Below are 23,121 nucleotides of genomic sequence, written 5' to 3' on the forward strand. Positions count from 1 at the left end.
CCTACAATCCACCAAGGACCCACAGACCCAACTCCCCCACCTTCTTCTGAGCAAGAACAGAGCTCCATAGGTAAGCAGCTTTCCTACCCCCTTTCTTGGTGTTTGGCACCTCACAGGCATTCCATCTGAATGAATGAAAAGCCACCCAGCCATGGAATAGAGCATGACTGCATTTCATAGATATTTACAAACTATTTGGCTACATAAAAACTAACCAGCACTCCAATCCTCTCCTGCCCCACCTCCTGCATCCTCCCATTTTCCCATCTCCCAACCAAGACAGTGTAACCATTCCAGTGTGGGAGTGCCTATGTATCCACCAATATCCATTCTCCCCACCTTCCTTCCCAGTATTAGAACCTCCAGAAGTTCAGCTAGTCACAAGCTGAACTAATGAAAGACTACAATTCCCAGCTTCCTTTGCACCCAGGTACGGCCACGTGACCAAGTACAGGCCAATGGGAGGTGGGTGGAGATGACACCCACCCCTTCCTCTCTTCCCACTGTCTTCCCAGGCATGACCATGGACGTGGGGGTGGTGAATCAGCTTCAGTCACTACCCCAGGGCAGTGGTTGCCCACCTTGTCTGGACCTTGGGATCACCTGGGCAAAGGCTCTAAAAAAGCCCTCTGATGCCAGGGCTCCACCTCCAGATTCTGACTTGATTGGACCAGAAGATTCTAACGTCCAGACAAGACAGAGAATAATCATACCAGCGCCGAGGGGAGGGGTGGAGCAGCAAGATGAAAACGTCTCGGTCCCTGGGTTTCCGCTCTTCCTTGGCGTCCACTCACCCTGGGCCGCCTCCTGCCTTTGAGCAAGGATGTGACAGAGACAGAAACCCCTCCACGTGTGAACCACTGTCTCCCTTCCAGGCTTCTCTGTTACTGCTCTTTGGCCTGGACCTCACCTAGTCCAACCAGGGAATCCTCCAGTCTCCCATAATTGATGCTGGGCTTGGTTTCTCTGTAGGACCCTGGGGGCCTAGGAGTACAGCCCCCTAATACAAGTATGCAAGTCCAGGGTTGAAATTCTCCTGATTTCTAGACACACTGGCTGCTGGTAGGGTATGGATTTGCTTTTAACCTCATTGTAGACGAGCTTTGCAAGTAAAGGCATCAAATTAATTGGCCTGCTCGCCTTCCAAGAAAGATCTGGCCAATTTTGCTTACTCTCTGGGAGAGATGTTTCCTTTCCCCTAGACGAGGGACTCTTGTGAGCCCCAAAGAGTGGATTCTGTAGAATCTAAGATGAGACACTCTTTCAGTGGTGAAGCATCTGTGTTCCCTGCAGGGGCAGTGAGTCCGGGTCTTGGGCACACACCTACCTGCATTCATCTTCAGAGGCGTGCAGAGAGATGGCTCAGCGGCCCCAGTACTTATGGGCTAAATAAGGTAAGTTGTCTGAGGTTACAAGCAAGTGAGGGGCTCCTACCTGCTAACTGGTTTCTGCTGAAGCTGAGGATTAACGGTGAAGGGCATAATGAGTGTTTGGCAAATCACTTACAATCTTTTCTCCGACGAGGACTTTCCAGGCAACTTTTAAGAAATGTTTTATTCACCACGTAACCCTTAATCTCAACCCACTGTCCAATTCAAGTATGAGCCCAGCGGGACCCTTTGGGGCAACACTTCAGGGCTTTGGGCAGAAACCAATGACAATGTCGAGCAGCCCAGGGCGTAACCTGTAGCTTCGAGTCCCGGGCTCCTCCACAGCGGCACTGAAATTTGAGACCAGATCATCTTCCGTCGGGGGGGGGTGAGGGCTGCCCCGTGCGCTGTAGGATGTGTAGCAGCAACCCTGGCCTCTGCCCGCGCGATGCCAGGACCGCTCCCCGCCCGTCATGGCGTCTGAAAATGTCTCCAGGCCCTGCTCAACATCCCCTGCGGGCAGAGCTGGACGCTGGTTGAGAACCGGTGCTCTAGATGAACTCCACGCATTGAGAAGTCACAGCTGCCTCCACAAGGGCTCAGCGCAGACTGCACTCATAGGAGGTGCTCCGTCAATGCTTGTTGGGGCTCCGTCAAGGCGTGTTGCGTTAATAACTGGAGGAGAGGTGGGCCGGGTGCACCGAGGCCCAAACCTCCAGAAGTGCCTCCTATGTTCGTGCAGCGGACGTGAAAATGTGCGCTCAGGGGGCAAATGGACTGAGGGTCCCCAGCATGTCCACACCAGGGCCAGGCTGCCCACGGGGGCTCCCAGCCAATGACCTTGCTTGGTGGGGGTCCTAAGGCAGAACCATTCTCACAAGACACCGGCTCAAGGACACCCGGGCAGCCTGGCCAAAACTTTCTTGGAAATGCTCCGCCACCTGAGACTCCCTGCCCACCGCCTCCCCAGAGGTCAGCCCTGCACCGTGGTCCGAGAGCCCTCACCCTGCTCTCCAGCCTCCACCCATCATCCTTCACAGGTGTCTCCACCAGCCCACCTCATCCCATCTTGGCCTCTGCTTCTGGGCGGATCGGAGCACACCTGGCATTCTAGAAGGATGCCTTTCCCCAGCCCCCTCTTCTTGTGTGATGCCACAGCCTGGGGCTTCCTCCTGGGGGGCTCCGTTGATGAGAGCATCACAGAAAACCCAGTTTAGACAGGGAGGGAGTTCTTGGAAGTGATTCAGTTCCCTTGGTCCAGAAAACCAAAGAAGACTTGAGATTATCTCATAAATAGCTAATAAAACCAGACACACACTAACATTCCAATCCAAAAACACTTTGACAAGGTAACCTTTTATCGGTTTTAAGGCAGCAAGTCAAGTCCTCTGGTCCACATGCCTTTCTTCTGACCGAGGGTCAGGGTCGAGGGAAGGGGCTGGCCAGGGGGAGCCCAGCCACAGCACTCTTCTCCATCATCCATCCATCTTGTCTCTCCAATCCCCAAATATGATCTTAATGCGCTTTGGTTTAGAGCAAGCATGTCCCGCGGCCCCATCCAGCCGAGTGTGCGGGAGCGACTGCCTAGTCCGAGGCCCCGGGCTCAGCTAGCTTTGCCCTCGGCCAGGCTTTCCCAGGGGCAGATGACCTCCTTTTCTATGGCCTGGTCACTCCGTTCTCCTGTCCCCGTGTCCTCCAAATCCATCAGGCAGGTCCCGCTCCCCATAGGCACATCCATTTTGATCTGGAAGAAGCTTCAGGCACAAGAGGAAAGCAGGTGTGTGGGGACAGGAGGTCACCAAATCCCCAACTCACCCTGACATCCCTGAAGAAGCATGGACACAGGTGCATTTGCCAAAAGCTGTGTGTGCAGGGATTGGCTCGGCGGAACCCTTTCACTGGGGAAGGAGGGAGGCTCCTATTTTCCTGCTGAATGAAGGGTAACTCAGAAAATGCTTTACTTTCATTTTCAAGGGGCTTGAGTTTTTATGGTTTTGATGAATTCAGGATGTTCCTATAGAACATGCCAGGACTTAATCCTCAGCCCCTTTAAACTGCCTTCTGATGAAGTGGTGGCCACTGAGAACAGTTTTAAAAGCCCCAAGCCTGTATGTGTGGCCTGGCTGTGGCCACAAAGCTAGAACATTCCCTCAGCAGAGCCAGTTGGGAGGAATCAACAGATATGTTCACCCTGGATCCTGACCCCTCCCCTCCCCCATGCCCGGATGCACAGCGCACAGCAGAGGCCAGATGCGTGGGTCTCCATGGCAACCTGAGACCTCAGCAGGCGCCTTCTTTCTCCAAGACCTGGCAGGGCCAAGCGCAGGAGCCTGTTGGTTGGTGCAAGGTTGCCCCCCCGCCTGCTGTCTCCCCCCCCAACCAAATAAAGATGGGGGCTGATTCTTTGTTTTGCACTGTCTGTAACTTTTCTTTCTGCCCCTGCTCCGGGAGTGATCAAGCGCCCCTCAGAGCCTCTGTTCTGCACCCAGAGAGCTGCTTCGGGGCAGGGGGTCCTCAGAGGTGGGAGCCGCGCCACCCACAGTGGGGTTTAGAGGGGCCACCCCTGCGCAGAGACTGGACACGGTCAGCACCCCTGCAGCGCCTCTGAGCCACCGGGCAGGTGTGTGCAGGAGGGGGGTGGGGGAGGGGAGGGGGTGCCGGGGCCCCAGCACCGCCTGTGGGTCCCACTGCTGCCACTGACCTTTCCGGCCCTTTTAAAAATGCGACGGATTCATTAGATTAACGTTTGGGGGGGTGGAGCAGGGTGGGTGGAAGAGTATAAAAAGGGGAAAAGAAGATGGAAAAGAAAGGCACTCTTCTCCTTTTCCTCAGAAGGACAGGAGAGGGCAGCACTGAGTGTCTGGAAACTACCCAGAGGCCGAGGAGCTTAATGGGCCTGTGGGTGGTGTTTATTCTCCCAGAATCCTCCTTACCCAGCCCCCAGCCCCCTACTGACCCCCAGCCCCCAGCCCCCAGCCTCCAGCCCCCTACTGCCCCCATAGCCCAGCCCCCAGCCCCCTACTGCCCCCCAGCCCAGCCCCCAGCCCTCTACTGCCCTCCTACTGCCCCCTAGCCCAGCCCCCAGCCCCCCACTGACCCCCAGCCCCCAGTCCCCTACTGACCCCCAGCCCCCAGCCCCCCACTGACCCCCAGCCCCCAGCCCCCTACTGACCACCAGCCCCCAGCCCCCAGCCCCCTACTGCCCCCCAGCCCCCTACTGCCCCCCTAGCCCAGCCCCCAGCCCCCTACTGCCCCCCTACTGCCCCCCTAGCCCAGCCCCCAGCCCCCGGCCCCCAGAGCCTCGGTCCTCACCAGACATCCACGTGCCCGCGCGTGCGCACACAGACACACACACCCCTCCATCACACACACTCACACACACACACACACCCCTCCATCCTTACTTGGCTGCTCTCCGGGACCTCGGTCGTGGCAGCTGCCGGCCCGCGTCCCCCAGCGGCTGCACCTTCCCGTGGGGCACAGGGGGGCACCTGGGGGAGAGCCTGGCAAAGGCCGGGGAGGCCAAGCAGCCTCGTCTCAGGAACCAGCCGAGCGACAGGGCCACGCGGGCCTTGGGAGGGGCCCGGGGCCGGGGCTGGTCCGCGGAGGCCCCGCCGGTCCCAGCATCCGCGCGCCCGCGGGCGGCCTCCCGCTTCTGCTCCTCGCCCGGGGAGCCGTCCAAGGCCACCGTGATGGGCGAGGGGCAGACGGTGCTGCTGGGCCGCCGGAGGAAGCGGCCGGGCGAGGGGAAGGGCCTCCGCGGCGAGCGGCAGCGCGGGGAGCGGGGGCTGGAAGGAGAGGGGGGCAGGCGGGTCCCGGTGTACACGGCCAGGTGAGGGCTGGGCGCCGCGCGCTGGCCCGGCTGCGGAGAAGGAGGGGGAGAGCGCCGAGTGAGCCGTGTGGCTGGTCCACGGCCCGCGGGCCGCGCTCGGCTGACCCCGCCGCCTGGGCCGAGGGCAGGCCGCACACAGACCTCCCACCAAGGGGCCTGCCCGTCCCCAGGCCCCGGCCACGTCCCCAGAGCTGGGGGGTTGCACCCCAGGGCACAGACGGCCGTTCTTCCAGGCCTGGGACAGGGGTGTGGCCAGGCTGGATTTCCAATCGGCCTTGGACTCCGCCCCCAGCGAGCACCGCCTGCACCCACGGTCCATCATGCCCTCCCTTCTCCGCCCTCCGTACCGCCTGGAGTCTGGAGGCGTCTAACACCCTTTCCACAGAGCAGCGGAGGCGGCACGAGGAGCTCGTGCTGACCCCCCCAGGCCTAAGACCACCCGTCTGGTCCTGAGCCCCGACCCATGTCCACGGGTCTCCCCTGGGGATGGCCGGGCCCACCCTTTCCCGTGCCCTTCCCCGCAGGCAGCGCAGCAGGACCTGGACCTTCCGCGGAGAAGGAGCCTGGAAACACAGACAAGGAGGTTATGGGTGGGGAAAGGGGAAGCAGGTCAGCAGATCAACCTCCCCGGGCCACGGGGGCCGACCAGGGGGGCAGGAGCATGGGGTCAGGCACGCTGTCGGGAAGGAGCCCGAGACAGCTTCGTCTGAGCTAACGGCGGAAGCTAGAATCCGACTCCTCAGCAGGAAGGCTCTCTGCTCTCACCTCTCCTCGGCCTGCTTTGTGTCCCCCCCCCCACCCCGAAGGCCTGCCCCGGCCACGTGCCACATCAAAGCCCAGTGTGGACGGAGCTGGGGGCTGTGCTGGTCCTGGCGGGGAGAGGGCTCCCGGGACAGCTGGGCCAACACTGCCTCCAGGAGAGAAATGCCTTCAGGGAAGAAAAAGCCTCTTTGAAACTGTCACCGCCACACAGACGTCCCCCTTAGAGGGAGCCACCTGTCCCCAGGGGCCTGGGCACTGCCCTGGGGCCGAAGGAGGGCAGCTCCGGGCGCTGAGCTGGAGTCTCCTGGCTTCTGAGGAGTGTGCTGGTCCCGACCTGAAGAGGGAAGGGCACATCCGAGAACAGCCCTGAGAGGAAAAGCAAGGCCAGGGGGCCACAGGGGGCTTTGCCGCCGGGGTGGGGGAGGGCCGTCTCCACTCTCTCCCACCAGCTCCCTGAAGCTCAAGCAACACTCGGTTCTGAAACAGCAGCTCGGAGCCGCTGATGCTGCTCCACTGCTCAGACAGGCCGACAAACCAGAGCCGAGGCCACTGGGTTATTACACTAATCATCATTGTGATTACTGTTAACATGCAGTGACAACTTAGCAAATGTGAGTTTCTGGGCTGAGCACTTTATGTGGACTATTGCATTTATCTCCCAGAGCCACTCGGTGAGGCAGTCAACTCTCATTATGCCCATTTTACAGATGAGAAAACTAAGGCTTCCAGAAGCCAAGCCCCAGGAACACGGGAACGGTGAGCAGATTTTGCAAAACCAGGCTCACTGGCTCCGTAGTTTGCGTGGGTGACGCCAGCCGGATGTCTCAGTGCAGGCTGCAGGTCAGAATCACGCAGGGTGCCCGTTACAAATGCAGATCCCAGCCCCACGCAAGACCCACTGGAGGAGAACCTCACGGGGGGCACTCAGGGAAAGCAAAGTCTCACAAACTTTGCTTGTGAGAAGGAGATGCTTTGCAAGTAAGCAAGACCCAGTAAGTTCAGGGAGCTGTGCACTGCACTTCTGACACCTGTCTCCTACAGGGCACAGCTTGCAAAGGAGAATAACAAAAGGGACGGCTGGGCCCTGATGAAGGGTTTGGGAGATGACTGTCAGGTGTACGGCCCTGCAGTTTACGAAGCACTTACGATGTGCCAGGTGCTCAACGCATCTATAACCACCCCATTTTAGAGACCAGAATACTGAGGACCAGAGGGGTTCAGTACCGTCCCCATGCTCCCACCACAAACCAGTGGCTGTGGAACACAGAACTCTAAGGTGGCACCAAGATGCCTGCCCCTGCCCTTCAGGATGGGTGTGAGCTGTGGAAGTCACAGGGCAGTCACCCCCAAGGTCAGGCTATGGCATACGGCACAGGCGACTCTAAAAAGGGATTATCCCGGTGACCCTGATCTCATCACCTGATCCCTTCAAATCTGAGTCTAGAAGCCAGAGAGACAGAAGTCAGAGAGGTTCGGAGCATGATTAGGAATTCAACGAGGGAGGAGCTCTCCACGGCTGGCTTTGAAGATGGAGGGTGGGGAGCGTGCAGCAAGGAGTTCGGGCGGCTTCTGGAAGCTGAGAGCAGCCCTCAGCCGACAGCTGGCAAAAACAAGGGGGCCCTCAGTCCCACAACAGGAGACGGAATCCTTCCAACACCGTGGAAGAGGTTCCAGATGAGAGCACGCACAGCCTCGCGACAGCTTGACTGCGAACCCTGAACAGAGAGTCCTGCCCAGTCTCACCTGGCCAGCTACGAGCTGATAAATGGTGCTTGTCGGTGCTAATCTGTCCCTCGGTGATCGCTAACTAATACAGTGACCAAATGAGACTCTGACCCCAGGTCTGTGTAACCCCAAAGGCTTTGCTTTTCCTACTGGTCCACGCTGCCAGCCCATTGCCTGGGGGCTTTGGACGGGACTTGGGGTCGTGGGCCAAAACGCCAAACTAGGAACCAGGCTTTGTTCAGAGAGATGGAGAGGCATCGAGTTAAGCGAGGACACACCCACCCCCAGTTCATTACCTTAAATCCCACTCACTCAGAATTTGCGGTCAACTCCTGCTATAATCCTCACTTTACAGATAAAAAAACAGAGGCTCATGGAGATGATGCAGCTTGACCAAGACGATACAGCTTAGGACAGCCAAGCCCCGCCACATCCCCCCGCCCAATTCTGGCCCCTCCTCTCCACCCCACTCCTCCCCCCAGCACCTGCTTTTTTCCAGGATGAATGACAGGACACGTTAGGAAGATGGCTACTGTCCTGCTGCACCTACCTGGCCTGAGAAGGTCCCTTCTTCTGGGCAAACAGGCATCAGCCCACGTGGCCCTGGACACTCTGAGTAAGATGCCTTTTTCTACCCACTCCCACCACGACCCTGGCCCCTCCCATACCCACCACGGGTGTGAAGCAGCAAAGCAGCAGCGTGCGAGGCACGTGGCAAAGAAATGACACAACAGAGACACAGTGAAGGAGTGCTTGGCTTTGTTTTGTGCTGCTGTTTTATTCTGCTGCAGAAAGAGCATGACATGGAGCGGGTTCAGTGGCATGAGAACACGAGCACAGGCTTTTCATGAAAGGCAAAGCAGATGATGCAGAGACGCAACTCACTTTCCGTACAGAAACTGGCTGAGAATTTGCAGGAGACCCTGTGGCCACTTCCTGGGAGCAGGCAGGCGGACACGGCCGCCTTCCGGGGGCCACATGCCATGCACCGGTCCCCCCTTCCCAGCCCCTCTCACTCGCCCTTTCCCTGCTGCCCCCAAAAGCACATGAGCACAGCTGGCCCCGTGGAGAAAAATCCACGTGGGCAAACACCCCATTTCTCGTACCAGTCAGCTCATCTGCCACCGCCCAGCGCAACCTTCCCATCTTGAACAGACGAAACTGGGGACCCATGGACTGACCCGTCACTACCCTGCTGCTGGTCAGCCCTCTCCTAGGAACTGCGGACATACGCCATGACATCAATTCCCCACTCTCTTCCCCTCGAGTATATCCTAATGGTCCCTGGAGAGCTAGACTCTGAGAGAGAAGAGAAGTAAGATGGCTTGGGTCAACAAGGCTTTAAATACACCTCAGGAAATGCCCTAAATAATAAAGAATAACGAACCACTGTATTGGGCAACACTGACAAATGCAAGGAAGAACAAGCTTACTTTAAGACCATGAAGCTACTAGGGTTGGTGCTGACGATACTGATGACAACAATGACGATAGTGATGGTGATGATGGTGAGGATGATGGTGATATTGATGATGATGATGGTGGTGATGATGGTGATGATGGTGGTGATGGTGATGATGGTGATGATGACGGTGAGGATGGTGATGATGATGATGGTGATGATGAGGATGGTGATATTGATGATGATGATGGTGGTGATGATGGTGATGATGGTGGTGATGGTGATGATGGTGGTGATGGTGATGATGGTGGTGATGGTGATGATGGTGATGACGATGGTGAGGATGATGGTGATGATGGTGATATTGATGATGATGATGGTGCTGATGATGGTGATGTTGATGATGATGATGGTGATGATGGTGGTGATGATGGTGATATTGATGATGATGATGGTGCTGATGATGGTGATGGTAAGGATGATGGGGATGATGGTGGTGATGGTAATAATAATGATGGTTGTGATGATGATCACGGCAGCTAGCATTTACTGAGCACTTATATGCCAGGCATTTTCCTAAGCACTCTACCCTACTCCCTAGCCCTTGTATTTCCACTCAACCCTCACAACAAAAGCAGTCTTTTCTCTAAAAGCAAAGCCTGAAAATGAATTCTGGTACCTTATGGCATAACTTATATTCTAGCATCAGATATACACCACATGGGTAGAGAAACTCAAGCTGTTTACAATATTGCATTAATGGAATTAAGACGGTGCCTAAGTACGTGGCAGAATAGAGAATATCATAGTAATTTAAATGTATCAATACTATTGTCCAAATAAATACTATTTTTACACCATTTGAGATTCAAATGGACCCTGTGGGCCTACTGTTAGTGCATCAAAGCTGGCAGGAGCAGATACCAGTGGCTGGAGTCTAGAAGCAGACACATTTCCAAAACCTCAAAACTGGGTAGGGCTCCTTTCTACCAAACATGAGAATTTCCTGGTGGATCCCCCTCGACCCCCCAGGCCAGACAATTCTTCCCCATCTCTGTGCTCCACGGGTGTGTTGTACACCACCCAGACTAGATAGCCTCCATGCACCCTTGTCAGCCCCTTGAGGGCAGAGAACACCTCGGCCATTTTTGCATCTGTGCCATAGCACCCACCATGGGCTCTCACACAAAACAGGTGTTTAAAATACATTTGTGGATGGAGATTAAGAGGTACAAACTACTAGGTATAAAATAAATGATACCAGGACGTAATGTACAGCACAGGGAATATAGCCAACGTTTTATAATAAGTTTAAACGGAGTATAATCTATAAAAATACTGAATCACTATGTTGTACACCTGAAACTAATATAATATTGTAAACCAACTATACTTTAATAATAAAAAATACATAGAATACACTTGTGGAACGCATCCAGAAGTGAAGCCATGTGTCATCTCCCTTCCTTCAGAAGGGTAATGTGGAAGCACCCATCCGTCCAATAAGGAACGATAACCTACTCTGTTGACGTGTCTGTGCTTCTCCTTTGACTGGGGATCCTTGTGTGTCTGACACTGAGAAGGTTTCCATCAATGTGTGCGCCACACCTACTATGCGTCTGACACAGTGCATTGGGTACTCTGCAGGAGGTTGACAGGCACATGAGGCAGACATGTCTCATGAGTGAGGAGTGGGCTGGTGAATCGCTGAGTCAAAGATGACCAAGACATGCTCTGTGTCCTGAAGAATTCAAGGTGCATTTCAACTCTCCCACCACCCCACCACCATTTTGCTAGGTGTGTAACCTCAGCTCATACAGGGGTAACTAGGATGGATGGCAAATACCTCCAGTTCCATGCTTCTCAAACTTCCCCACAGAAGCAGGCCAAACAGCAGGAGAACTGGGCAACCATGCTCTCCCAGGAGTCTGAGGGCAAAAGCCTGAGCCTGCCACAGCCAGGCATGAGATATCTTTGATGTCTCAGCTTTTATCTTAAAAAATTCATGTACATCTTGCAGTCTAATTCGTAATATATTCATGATTATTTTAATGTGAAATTTTAAAAATTATCTAACTTTCCTTCCATTGCAAATCTTCAAGTAAAACTGATGCCCCAGGCTGGGTATGCTCCTGGAATTCACTGAGTCTGGTTTGAGAAACATGGATCTGGTCCCAACCCCTCATTTCAAAAATTATGAAGCAGAGAGGTGAAGTGACTTGCTCAAGACCACATGGCTAGCGACAGAATGAGGACAAGAGCCTGAGAGGCCTTCTCGAAACCCAGGGCTCTTTCCACCCACCCATCCATCCATCCATCCATCCATCCATCCATGCAATGTGTTTATGCAGAATTCACTAGACCTAAAGCATCAGATTCCAAATAGTGAGTGAGATACGGTCCCTTCCCTCATGTCACTCAGTTTACAATGGTTCATCACCTGAAATTTCCGCTTGAGGCGCTCCCCCTGAGTTGGAGGACTCCAACATTCTTCAAAAGAGAGATGAACAAAGTATCTCTCTAGCTGCTCTTCCAGAGTGTAAACCAGTCTATGACTGGGGAAGACGGGGAGAGTAATAGAATCCCTTTGCTAACATGAAACCAAGAGCCTCAAACCTCTTACAATGGCCTGCCCTGCCCACCTCTTGAACCTCATCTGGTACCACTGCCCCTTTGTCTACCAGGCTCCTTTCACCTGGCCTTATCAGTCTGAGCCATTTCCCACCTCTGGGCCTTTGCTCATGCAGCTCCCTCTGCCTGGAAAGTTCTTCCTGCCTCACCTGCACTCCTTCTACGGCCAAATCTTTTGCATCCTCTGCTTATCCGCCACCACCTCAGAGAGACCCCCCGAGTCCACACGTCTCATCCCCCTACTACGGCACCATATGCATTAAAGCACATTCTATGGGTTTTATCATATTTTTGTTTGAGTTGCCAATTGCAAGGATGGCCTCAGTTCTTCAGCCCTCCACATCTCCCTGTCTTTTGCCAGGAGACTTTGAAATTTCTCTCACTGAAGAGGTAAAATCGATTTCCCCAGCCCTTGATTCTAGGCTGGATTTGTGACTTGCTTTGGTTATTAAGATGAGGCACCAGTTCCAGGCCTTCGTCTCAAGAATCTTACATGCTTCCACCAACTCCCCTGCAATTTTGCCATCCTTATAGGATCACGCCCAGGCCAGGCTGTTGAAGGATAAGAAACATGTGAGCAGAATCTTTCAACGCATCCCGGCCTAGGCTGCCACAGATCAACCCTCACCAGGCGTGGGAATGAGCCCCACCACGATCAACAGAGCCACAGAGATGACCCTATATGCATAAGCCATGAACACTTACTCTTCTATACCACTCTAGTTGTGCGCTTGTTTGTTACACAGCAGCAGCTACCTGATACACTACCTGATACACCTTATTTTTTTGTCAGTCCTGGACTATAAGCTCCATGAGGCAGGGACCATGTCTATGTTATTCACCAATGCCTGGCACATAATAGGTGCTCAGTTAATTTGCTGAGTGAGTCTTCTTGATGCAGAAGGTCGGTACCTTGCTCATCCACTTGTTCTATCTCTTTTGCATTCTTACACAGGTGTACAGGAGCAAACCCAACTTCAAGAATTACCTTTAGGCCTCCAAGGTCAGAGCTGGAACTGTCCTGACCACCGTCCCCCCCACCCCACCCCTGACCACAGGCTAGCCTAATCTAAAGCTACGGAGGAGGGAAGCACCAACATCTAGATATCCCAAAGAGTACTATCTTTGACCCTGACTCATTTTGAAAATGTCACAGACCTCTAACCATCCCTCCTCCCATGAATGAAGACATCGGCACCTTCGTCCTTTAACCAAAAAGATGCTCCATTTTACCTGAACTTCTCTGGAAGCTTCTGGCCTAAGTCCTTCATTCCTACAAGCTACTAATTCCCCTGGCATCATGTAAAAGGGGGATGGGGAGGCAAAAGCGAAGGAGAGAGCCCACCAACCCTCAAAACTTAGGACTAAGAACAAGCTCAAAAGAAATGTCTCAGCAGAGCTTCTCCAGGCAGGTGTGACAGAGGGGCCCCAGGAAAGGGCATCTACAGGGGAGCCCTGCAGCCAGCCCCTGGTTGGGGGGCCCGTCCCTGGCTGCTTTAGAGGCAGAGTCTAAATTGGAGAGACGGGAGGAGGAGCTTCATGAAGCTACTGGAAACAACGTGCGGAACGACACCCTGGGGGTAGTTAACTACGCCCTTCTCGCCAATGGCGGTTCACGAAGCAGCTTTTCCCTCTGGCTCTCACCCCCAAGGACTCCGGAGGGTAAGACAGGCGATGTCACAGCAACGGAGTCAGGTGCAGCCCCCCTCTCCCCCCCTCCCCCGTGCCCGCCCGGCCCCTTGGCGATCTGGAGGGGTAGGAGGAAGCCCAAGACAGGGGTCCGAGGAATCGGGGGTGAACCCGACTGGCCCACCGCCCCATGAATGGGGAGCAGAACCCTCTAGACTCTCCCCCTACCCCCTCTGCCGCCCTCGCCCGCGTGCTTCCCCCCCCCACCCCAGGAATAAATAAGTAACTGTGGATTTATTTGGGAGGCAGCTCTTTTCTGAGTTGGCTCCTGCGGTCCAGCTTGCTCATGACCTGGGTGATGTCCACCGTGGTGGCCGCTTCCCGAGCCTTGGCTTCTTCTTCCAGCTGCCTGAGGATGACGGGGCTGGGGCTGGAGCGCAGGGGGCGCCGCATGAACGGGAGGCTCGATCTGAACGGGAGGAGAGAACGGTGGTCGGTGGAGGGCCACGCGCTCCCCGAAGCGACACTGGCACACCGGGCGGGAGGTGAGGCCGGACTCCGGATCGGCCCCTTATGCCCGCGGGGAACCTCAAAGGGGGGCCCTCAGAGGCACATCCAGCCGTGGCTCTTTTCTCCCCGCTGGGAGGATGGGACCAGACTGAGGACCAGCTGCCATCAGATCTTAGGCTTAGACGCGGCCAGGAAGACTCAGATCGTGCCAAGTAAGACCACTTTTCATGAGGTTTAGAAATCAACGAGGCATCTTATCTTCCTGGAGGCCCTTCCAGAAAGAAGCGGACAAGGAGGGTCTGGAGACTGGAAACCCAGGGGTTCTTGCCTCCAGGGAGAATTGGAACGCTTGTTTTCAAAAGCCAAGGTTCTGGGAAGGAAGGAAAGAGCGGGGCCATCGAAGAGCGAGGCTGCACGGGCAGAGCAAGGGGAAGGGTCTGGAAGAGGGCTGACGAGCAGCCGTGCGCTGTGCGCATGCACCAGACCCGGCGGCCCCTTCCTCCAAAGCGCTGTGCGCATGCGCGAGCCGTCAGCCCCGTCCGCGAAAGCGAAGCGTGGATCGCCGACCCCAAACGCTCCACCACGACCTCGGGAGCCACGACAAAGCTCCAGGTATCTGAGTGAGGCAGGCGATGGAGAGCAGGCTTGGAAAATAAGCATTTCAGCAGCAAGGGGAGACTTAAAACCTAGGACCTCCGCAAATTTCAGGACCACGTAAGCCCCTGGAACTCTAGCATCCACCCTAGGGAGGAAGAGGGCTCCCCTACCCGTAAGTCAGGGCTCCCACCAGCCCTGACTTCCTGGAGCTCCATTTAACTTGTTCTGGAAAAATTAAGTTTTGTGCGCTGTCTCACGCCTGAGAGTCACGGGACAAACTCGTACCCGCCCTGCCATCCCCACATAGTTCCAGGCCGGGCTTCCCACGTCCCACGGGGGTGTTCTCACTCCCGGTAGCGGTGACAGCAACACCGGACCGCGGTACCCGACCTCACAGCCGAGCACTGCACCTGTGGTCTAGTGCCACCCCAGCCAAGCACCCGGATGCCCCACAAAAGCTCTCAGCTGATTTCTCAGGTCTGTGCCAACTTAAAAAACATCTGGAGAGAGACATAAGAGGCTCTCCTCCCTTCCCCACTACTTTCTGGCAGAACTTCTGGAGCTATTATGGCCCTTTCTTGTGGCTTAAAGAAAAGCTTTCAAGTCCCCAGGGACACTGAACTCCCTTCCTTACCCCGTGAACCTAGAAGAATAGCACCACAAAGACCTCCTTTCTCTCCTTTTCATAACAGGGCCATTATCCTCAAGAATGAAACCAAGTTGGGGTTTTTTTTAAGCTCCTTTGACAAAGGCTCTGGTCCAACCACCCCTCTTTTGAATTGACTGGAGACTCTGGAAAAAGAGCCCAGCGTGGGCTGAGCTGGCAAACGGGGCGGCGGGGGGCGGGGGGGAACATCTACTAAGGGGGGGCCTGGGGAGGGGGGGACAGGACATGCGCTGGCGCTGGGAAAACCTCCGCCAAAGTCCTGCGTCTTTGTTCAAGCTGCCGTTTGGCTACTCTTTTGAATCTTCAGTCCCTGTAGAGTTTTCTTTTTCCTCCAAAAAAGGAGTTCAAACTGCCCCTCAGAACATTTCATCCTTTGCCCAAGGGCTCTGCCACATGGGATGCTCCAAATCTCCAGTGAGGAAGGTGAGAATGAATAAAGAAGGCAGTCCCCCGGGGTCAGCAAGAGTACTTAGTTTTCCTGTACATTTTCCCTAAGAGTCTATATTTTTCTTGGGGTGCAATCTGCTCTTCTCTCCACGGTCTTAGGCCGTTACAAAGGACATTACCAGGATGTAGCTAAATTAATTCCTACACATCAGTTTGGAGGTGGAGAAGTGTAGCCATTAAAAAGCCAATGAGATGCTTCCATTTGTAATAAAGGTCATTATCCCAGCTCATAATCAAAACTCTTTGAAACCAGTGTTAGGGAAACAAAACTTACTGGCGGTAATTACTATGTACATCTTGCCAGCATGATTTCAGAGCATGGTGAAGGCAATAAGGCAGTCAGACCCTAAGAAATACTTCCCAGTCCCCAATATTTTCATCCAGGAAGTATCTCGATAATAGCCATTTGGCTGACAGAGACCCTCCTTTCCCTGTAAACAGAGCAGCAGGCAATGCGTGATTGTAACCCTTTCCACTTGCCTTCTCTTGGTGGTTTCCTGAGGTTCAACTGATCTGGCCAGCATTTCCTTATAGATTGGCGATTTTAAGTAGCGGGCATAAGAGTCCTAGCGGGAACAAGAGAAAAGCAGTTACTGTGAGAGGGAAAGTGTCACATCAAACGAATACACTTGCCGTTTCCCCAGCCTTCCCTCGGCAGTGAGATTGCAAAGTTAAGAGGGTTTGTATCCTTGTGTGCAAGGCATTCAGATGTGTGTCTAAAGCCGCGGTGCTCAAGTGTGGTCCCCGTGCCGGCAGCATCCATTTCACCCAGCCACTTGCTAGAAATGCACATTCTCAGGCCCACGCCAGTCCTGCTGAATCAGAGACCCGGGCTGTGGGACACGCTGAGTCTTGGCCAGATGCTGCTGCCCTTTGCGCTGGAGGACCTGGTCCATATCCGCCCCCAAAGAGTCTCGAGGGCTCTTCGGCGAAGTACGCATGCAACGGCAGACCCCCCTGGTCCATAGCCGCCCCCAAAGAGTCTCGAGGGCTCTTCGGCGAAGTACGCATGCAACGGCAGACCCTTGCTTCCAACCTTGCCCACCCAGTACCTCCAGTTCGAAGCCCACTCACAACCCCTTCTCCCCTGAATTTCAGTAGAAAGGCAAGAGAATACCAAACCCAGCCCAACCAAACAAAGCCCCAGCCTCAGACTCCTCTCGCGTGGCTGTTTGCTGGGACTCTCGGCAGGTTCAGGGAAGTCGCTTCCTCAACGCTTGCTCCCCGCAAGCCGACTGCAAACTCTAGTCGTAACACACATGGGACAAAGCCCACAGAAACATCTAGGAGAATTTCTCAACAACCAATTGAGGATTTTAAAAAATTTATTGAAACGGTACCATTCTAAAGACTAAGTAGTAGCAGTCAAAGTCGTGAGAACTATGGGCAGAAGACCTAAATAGACATTTCTCCAAAGAAGACATCCAGATGGCCAACAGGAACATGAAAAGCTGCTCCACATCGCTAATCATTAGAGAATGCAAATCAGGACTACCGCGAGTTATCCCCTCACACTGGTCAGAAGGGCCATCATCGAAAAGTCTACAGATAACAAATGCTGGAGAGGGTGTGGAGAAAAGGGAACCCTCCTACACGGTGGGGGGAATGTAAATTGGCGCAGCCACTATGTCACGACGGTCTATACGATGACTGCAGAGTGAGAAGCCTTAAGAAGGCACGCAGGGGCTTCCCTGGTGGCGCAGTGGTTAAGAATCTGCCTGCCAACGCAGCGGACACGTGTTCAAGCCCTGGTCCGGGAAGATCCCACATGCCGCGGAGCAACTAAGCCCGTGCGCCACAACTACTGAGCCTGTGCTCTAGAGCCCGCGAGCCACAACTACTGAGCCCACCTGCCACAACTACTGAGCCCACGTGCCTAGAGCCCGTGCTCCGCAACAAGAGAAGCCACTGCATTGAGAAGCCCGCACACCACAACGAAGAGTAGCCCCTGCTCGCTGCAACTAGAGAAAGCCCGTGCGCAGCAACGAAGACCCAATGCAGCCAAAAATAAATAAATAAATATATAGATTTAAAAAAAAAAAAAGGGCACACAGCCTCTGCAGGCAGGCAGTCCTCCTTGGCCAGAGGGCTCAGAAACACACGGAGGGGCCAGCCGGGCGGGCAGGAGGAAGAGAGAGTTGAGAGCTCTGCATCTAACACCAGCAAAGCAGCAAGCACACATTCTCTCCCTTTTCCCTACATCTAAAGAACCTTCCCGGTACCTGGGGAGGGAAGGGCTTCCGGGCCTCCGTGCACCCTCACCACGGCCGCGCCTACCTTCTTCATGAGCATGTAGATGTGGGTCTGCGCGGCGTCCAGCACGTAGCGGTGGGGATGCTTCAGCCCCCTGACCGTGATGTCCATGGTTTTGCCGTCTATGTTTATCCACCGCCTCGCCCCTGGGGCCAGGAACAGCCTGAGACGGGGAGGAAAATGTCAGCAAAAGTAGCCAGACCAAGTCAGTGAATGAAAAGTTCACAGCTGCTTGGGAGCGAGGGGTTGACAGACGTGGCTTGGGTCCCCCGGGGTGAAAGTGGTCCTTTTCTTAGGAGACACTAAAGCATTTGAACAGGGCGTCAAGCAACGTTTCCTAGAAGCAAGAAAACAGCCCTGGCAGCATCGGGAATGTGAACTTGTGTGTGACTTTGGAATTCCCAACCTCTGGCAGAGAGAGAGCAAAAAGTGGGTGGGGTGACCCTCCCCCAGCTTTCTCCCAGGACCTCCAGCCTCCCGGAGCAGGGGTGAGGTGTCCACAGCGCGAGGTGCGGTGACCGATGGGGACGCGAGGCGTGGGGGGCCTCCATCCAGTCTCCGACCTCAAGCGTAACCGGGGTTGGGGGGGCCGGTTGGGGTGCCGCGGGGAGGCTCCCCACCAATCGGGCTCATCCTCACTTGTAAATCTCCTCCGCTTTCTCCTTGACCTTGGACTGATCTCCGTACTTCAGATCTTCACAGGCTTCCCAGAATCCCAGATTCTCCCCTGCGTGGGCCAGGAGCGGAGGGGGGGGGGGGCGGGGAGGGGGGTAGGGTCAACGGCGACAGCCGGACAGGAGCCCAGATGGGAGGGGAAGGGAGGAAAGAAAAGAAACGGGTCAGCTGGGGTACATCCCATCCTGGAGCGGCGAGCACGTTGGGGGCAGGACCACACGCTCCTGGGGAGAAGGAGCCCCTCCTCCGTCCAGGGCCCCGGAGAGGCTTGTTACCCCAGTGAGCGCACCTACGTGCTCCGGCAGTGAACCAGGGGGGCACGTGCCCTGTGTGTAGCCCTACGTGTCTGCCGGGAACCTGCGCTTTCCCCCAGGGCACGCAAGTCAGAGCTCAGATGAACCCCCAGAGGCGGTCTCGTTCCTCTTCATCCAGGATGTCGCACACCTTGCTTGGACAAGTGACATCTGATTAGGCTGGGACGCATGCGTCGCTGCTCTGTAGGTTTTTCTCCGTGAAGGGTCCTGGTGACTTTGCTCCTGGTCGATGACGCACGTGACTCCCACCTCCTTTGTGCACAGAGAGCCCGTCTCTTAGGGCTCCTCGCGGGGCGTATTCCAGCCAAAGACCCTCACGGAGATGCTGCCGAAGCGGCGATGCTGATGGGCTGGCTCTCGAGGAAGGCCTGGTCACCTGAGCCAGAGAGTCTGCGCCTCTGGGCCCAGAAGGAAAGTCAGCTGCCGCCCCACCCCATTTCCTTCCAACTTCTCTAACCGGTTCTCCCAGCCCCCAGTAGTGCGAACACCTCGGTGCACCATCCCAGGTGGCCAGTTTTCACCTGAGAAAATAAAGGGGGTCACTCCAGTGGGAGAGCAAGAGCTTATGTGTGCATGTGTATGTGTGTACATTGTGCGTGCGCATGTGTCTGTGTATTCGCGTGTGCGCATGTGTGTGTGTGTGCATGTGGGGCGGGGGGGAAGTGAATCACGGAATGCCATGGTGGGCGGAAATGGACCAGACCATCCCCTCTCCATTCCCAGTATTCTCTGGAAGGCTCCCAGGCATTTTAGACTGGAAAAGTTTGCACAATCCTAAGCTAGCTGACCTCTGTCCCGTAACTCTACAGAGCTCCTTCCTCTTCAGCATAAAGTTCAGGGTGTTCTTGGGACCAAGGTCACAAGCATGAGTAAACAGGCCAGCAGTGCTCTTAAGTGACAGCCGCTGGTCTTACAGCAAGCGCCCTGTAGACCACCTTGCCCACGGCAAGACGGTTAATTGCTTAAAGGTAAAATTAAATGAGCAATTATTCACACTAGTCAAAAGGCGGAAACAACCCACACGTTCATCAGCCGATGAATGGATAAACAAAATGTGGTGCATACATACAAAGTATTATTCAGCCTTAAAGAGGAAGGAAATTCTGACATAGCTACAACGTGGATGAACCTTGAAGACAGCATGCAAAGTGAAACAAGCCAGACACAGAAGGACAAATACAGTGTGATTCCATTTATATGTGGTCTCTAGAGTCGTCAAGTTCATAGAGACAGAAAGTAGAATGGTTCCCAGGAGCTGGCGGGGAGTGGAGGAGGGGGAGTTAGTGTTTAATGGGGACAGAGTTTCGGTTTGGGAAGATAAAAATGTTCCGGAGACGGATGGTGGTGACAGTTGCACAATGATGTTAATTTCACTGAACTCTACACTTAGAATGGTTAAAATGGTAAGTCTTACGTTATGAATATTTTACCAGGGTAAAAAAAAACTAAATGAGCACAGAAAAATGTGTACGTGAATGTTCATAGCAGTACTACCCATAATAGCCAAAAAGTTGAAACAACCCAAATGTCCACCACCTGAGAAGTAGATAAACAAAATGTGGTATCTTCACAGAATGGAATATTATTTGGTCATGAAAAGGAATGAAGCACTGTTACATGCTCCAACGTGGACGGCCTTTGAAAATACTATGCTAAGTGAAAGAGGACAGAAAGCCACCTATGGTATGATTCCATTTATATGGAAATATAAATGGAAATATCCAGAATAGGCAAATCCATGAAAATAGAAAGTAAATTAGTGGTTGCCTAGGGCTGGGGGGGTGGGCCGGGGAGTTGAGAGCAGAGGAAGACAGAGAAAAAGGGAGTGACTTCTGTGGGTCCGGGGTTTCTTTTTGAGGTGGTGAAAAGGTTCTAGAATTATATAGCGGTGATTGTTGTGCAACTCTGTGAACCTACTACACAGCACTGAAGTGCAGACTTTAAAAGGGCATGCAAATGATACGGTCTGTGAATTTACAGCATGTGAAGCATATCTCAGTTTTTTTAATTTTAATTAAATGAACTGATTATTTACCTGTTCTGTTCGTACCGGAAGCCTCGGGAATCTCATCCCGAGATCACCAGTAGCGCTCTTTTAATAACGCAGGGAAATCTTGGGGATGGATTCTTACCAACACTAAGCAAGGCGTGGGTGGGATAAGCTCAGGGTGTAGTTTGTTAGCCGACCACTAGATGGCGCCGGATCCACTTATTCACCCGTTGCTTCCGGCCTAAAAGCAGCTCCCTTTCCCATCCAACTGTTCCGGGTTTTATTACCTCACGGCAATGAGGCTTAATCAGAAAAAAGCGATTTTTCAAGAATCCATCTTAGCATGTAATGTGTGCACCCGGCAGTCAAACAGGCTCCTGGCAAGTCCCGTGGGATGCTTTCAGGTGCAACCTCACAGGCCAGCGGGTCTTGGGGAGCCAGGCTGTGTCAAGGCTCAAATGTGATGCTCCCCGCGACTGGGGACTCGGAGAGAAATAAAGGGACCCCGTAAAAGTAAATCTTTCAGGGGAGGTGGTGAAGCCCATGGCATGCTCCGCCTAGGGAAGTTGGTCCTGATCTGGCCTTTGCTTTTCCCAGGTGTCTCCCACTGCAGTGTATTTACGAGGCTGCAGGGGCCTCCCACAGTGAGCCGCCCGGAGCTGGGGTATAAAATGTGGCCCCATCCATTCCATTCAAATCCTCCAAGGAAGCAGCGGACCAGGAGCTGAGACAGTGGCTCTCGATCATGGCCACATGTCAGAATCACCTGGGGGGTTTTCAAGACGTCAGAGATTCCGCCCCAAACCAATTAAAAAGGAACCTCTGGGGATGGGATCCAGGTGAACTGAACGGGCGGCCACGGCAGAGGAGCCCTGAGCTGAAGAAAACCAGGCCCATGGCGGCAGCAGACCTGGGAGCTCGGGGGTGGGAGAGCCAGGGATCAGGGCGAGCCAGTGAGGGCAGCCAGAGGGGACGAAGCCTTGGAAACCTGAGTCATGTCCACGTGGATTCTGTGAGCAAAGCAATTCCCCCGACTGCGGGGCCCCCAGGAGCCGATGGAGAGGCCGGGTCCGGGGTGAGAGTCGGCCCAAGCAGAGCTATGGAAACACCTGCCCAGCATACTCGGAGCCCTAGGCTAGACATTCAGGAATATTTCTAAAAGCAAATATTTTATTTAAAAAACTCAGAGACCCACCACTGAATTCTTTCTTGAGAAAGTACTGGAAGCTCTGTCGGCCCTTGGGGTCTCGGATCAGCTCGCTGAAGTTGAAGGCCCATCGTTCCACCCGCATCTTGGTTGGGATTTCCACCCTGCAAGGACCACGATTTGTTAAGTGCTCCAGACACTCGGGGCTGTGCCAGGGGGCGGCCTGGGTGGGGCGAGGGGGCTTCAGCCCCTGCTAACCTCCGTGAGTCCCCTGGCCCAGGGCACGACCCAACCCTCCCCTGCCCCATCCCCGCACAAACAACCCGAGTAACCCCTTGCTTGGAAAATGCAGCCTCAGACACGTCCCCTGGGCCTCGTCTCAGGATCTGGCCTCCCCAGCGGGGGGAAGGAGGCCCCCAGCAGAGAGCCTCACGCTAACCCTTCAGGGCAGAGGGCCATGCACACCTCCTCCAAGGCCTGTGGAGACCAGGGGGCCAGCCTGCCACACCAGACCAGAGAGAACCCCAGAACGGCCCCGGTGATGGGTGCTGCGGCCACCGCCACCCCCTCGACCCCCCTTCCCTACGGGGACATCTGGTGACCCTTCCTGCCCTGCTTCAGGCCCCGTGCCCCCAGGCAGACACCCCACAGGCCCTGCCAGCCGTGCACCCTCTCCCAGAGCCTCCCCTACGATGCCAGGCCCACTCCACCCCTGCTTGTTCTGAACATGCCTCGATCTCAGGAAGGACACGCGAGCCCAGCTAGCATGGGATGGGTCTCACGGTCCAGAAAATCCGGAAAACTGTTGGCTTTTCTCTTATTCCTTATGGAATTCTCCATAACCCAACACAGCCCCTTGGAAACAGAGGTTCCCAAGTCCCAGACACCACGTTGCCCACTGATGCAACAGCTGAAACCATGACTGGGTACAAGTGATGTCTGTGGGATCTCAAGTCGGTCAGGCGAGCTTACACTTCCCTAACATCAGCGTGGAAACAGTAAGAATCCCGGAAAAACAGCTACCACTTACGGAGTCACCATCTGTGATGCACTGTGCTTTACACACACACCCATCGCTGGGTCCCTAAGGGAACACGGCCAGCTGGATAGCATCGTCCCCACTGTATTTCCAAGACGACGGAGGCTCAGAGAGGGTAAACCCTTGCCCGG

The 23,121-nt window shown here is 54.6% G+C and overlaps 1 protein-coding gene across 5 annotated transcripts in view; it reads right to left on the reverse strand.

Moving 5' to 3' along the window:
* Nucleotides 1-2,693: 2,693 nt before the first annotated feature.
* Nucleotides 2,694-23,121, reverse strand: part of RGS9 (regulator of G protein signaling 9) — an 89,666-nt gene continuing 69,238 nt past the window's right edge. For 2 of the 5 annotated variants that reach the window (XM_082441903.1, XM_082441904.1), the window contains 7 exons: nt 22,000-22,115; nt 18,465-18,552; nt 17,850-17,988; nt 16,053-16,138; nt 13,703-13,820; nt 4,775-5,232; nt 2,694-3,124 (listed from right to left, as the gene is read on the reverse strand). In XM_082441903.1, the coding sequence (XP_082298029.1) occupies nt 2,974-3,124; nt 4,775-5,232; nt 13,703-13,820; nt 16,053-16,138; nt 17,850-17,988; nt 18,465-18,552; nt 22,000-22,115 (1,156 nt within the window). In that variant the 3' untranslated portion in view covers nt 2,694-2,973. Of the gene's footprint in view, nt 3,300-4,774; nt 5,766-13,702; nt 13,821-16,052; nt 16,139-17,849; nt 17,989-18,464; nt 18,553-21,999; nt 22,116-23,121 lie in introns of those variants that run through there. The other 3 variants (XM_082441906.1, XM_082441905.1, XM_082441907.1) reach the window with 3 other exon arrangements.

The sequence above is a fragment of the Balaenoptera physalus genome (genome assembly GCF_965194825.1).
Source record: "Balaenoptera physalus genome assembly, chromosome: 20".
Classification (NCBI taxonomy): Eukaryota; Metazoa; Chordata; class Mammalia; order Artiodactyla; family Balaenopteridae; genus Balaenoptera; species Balaenoptera physalus.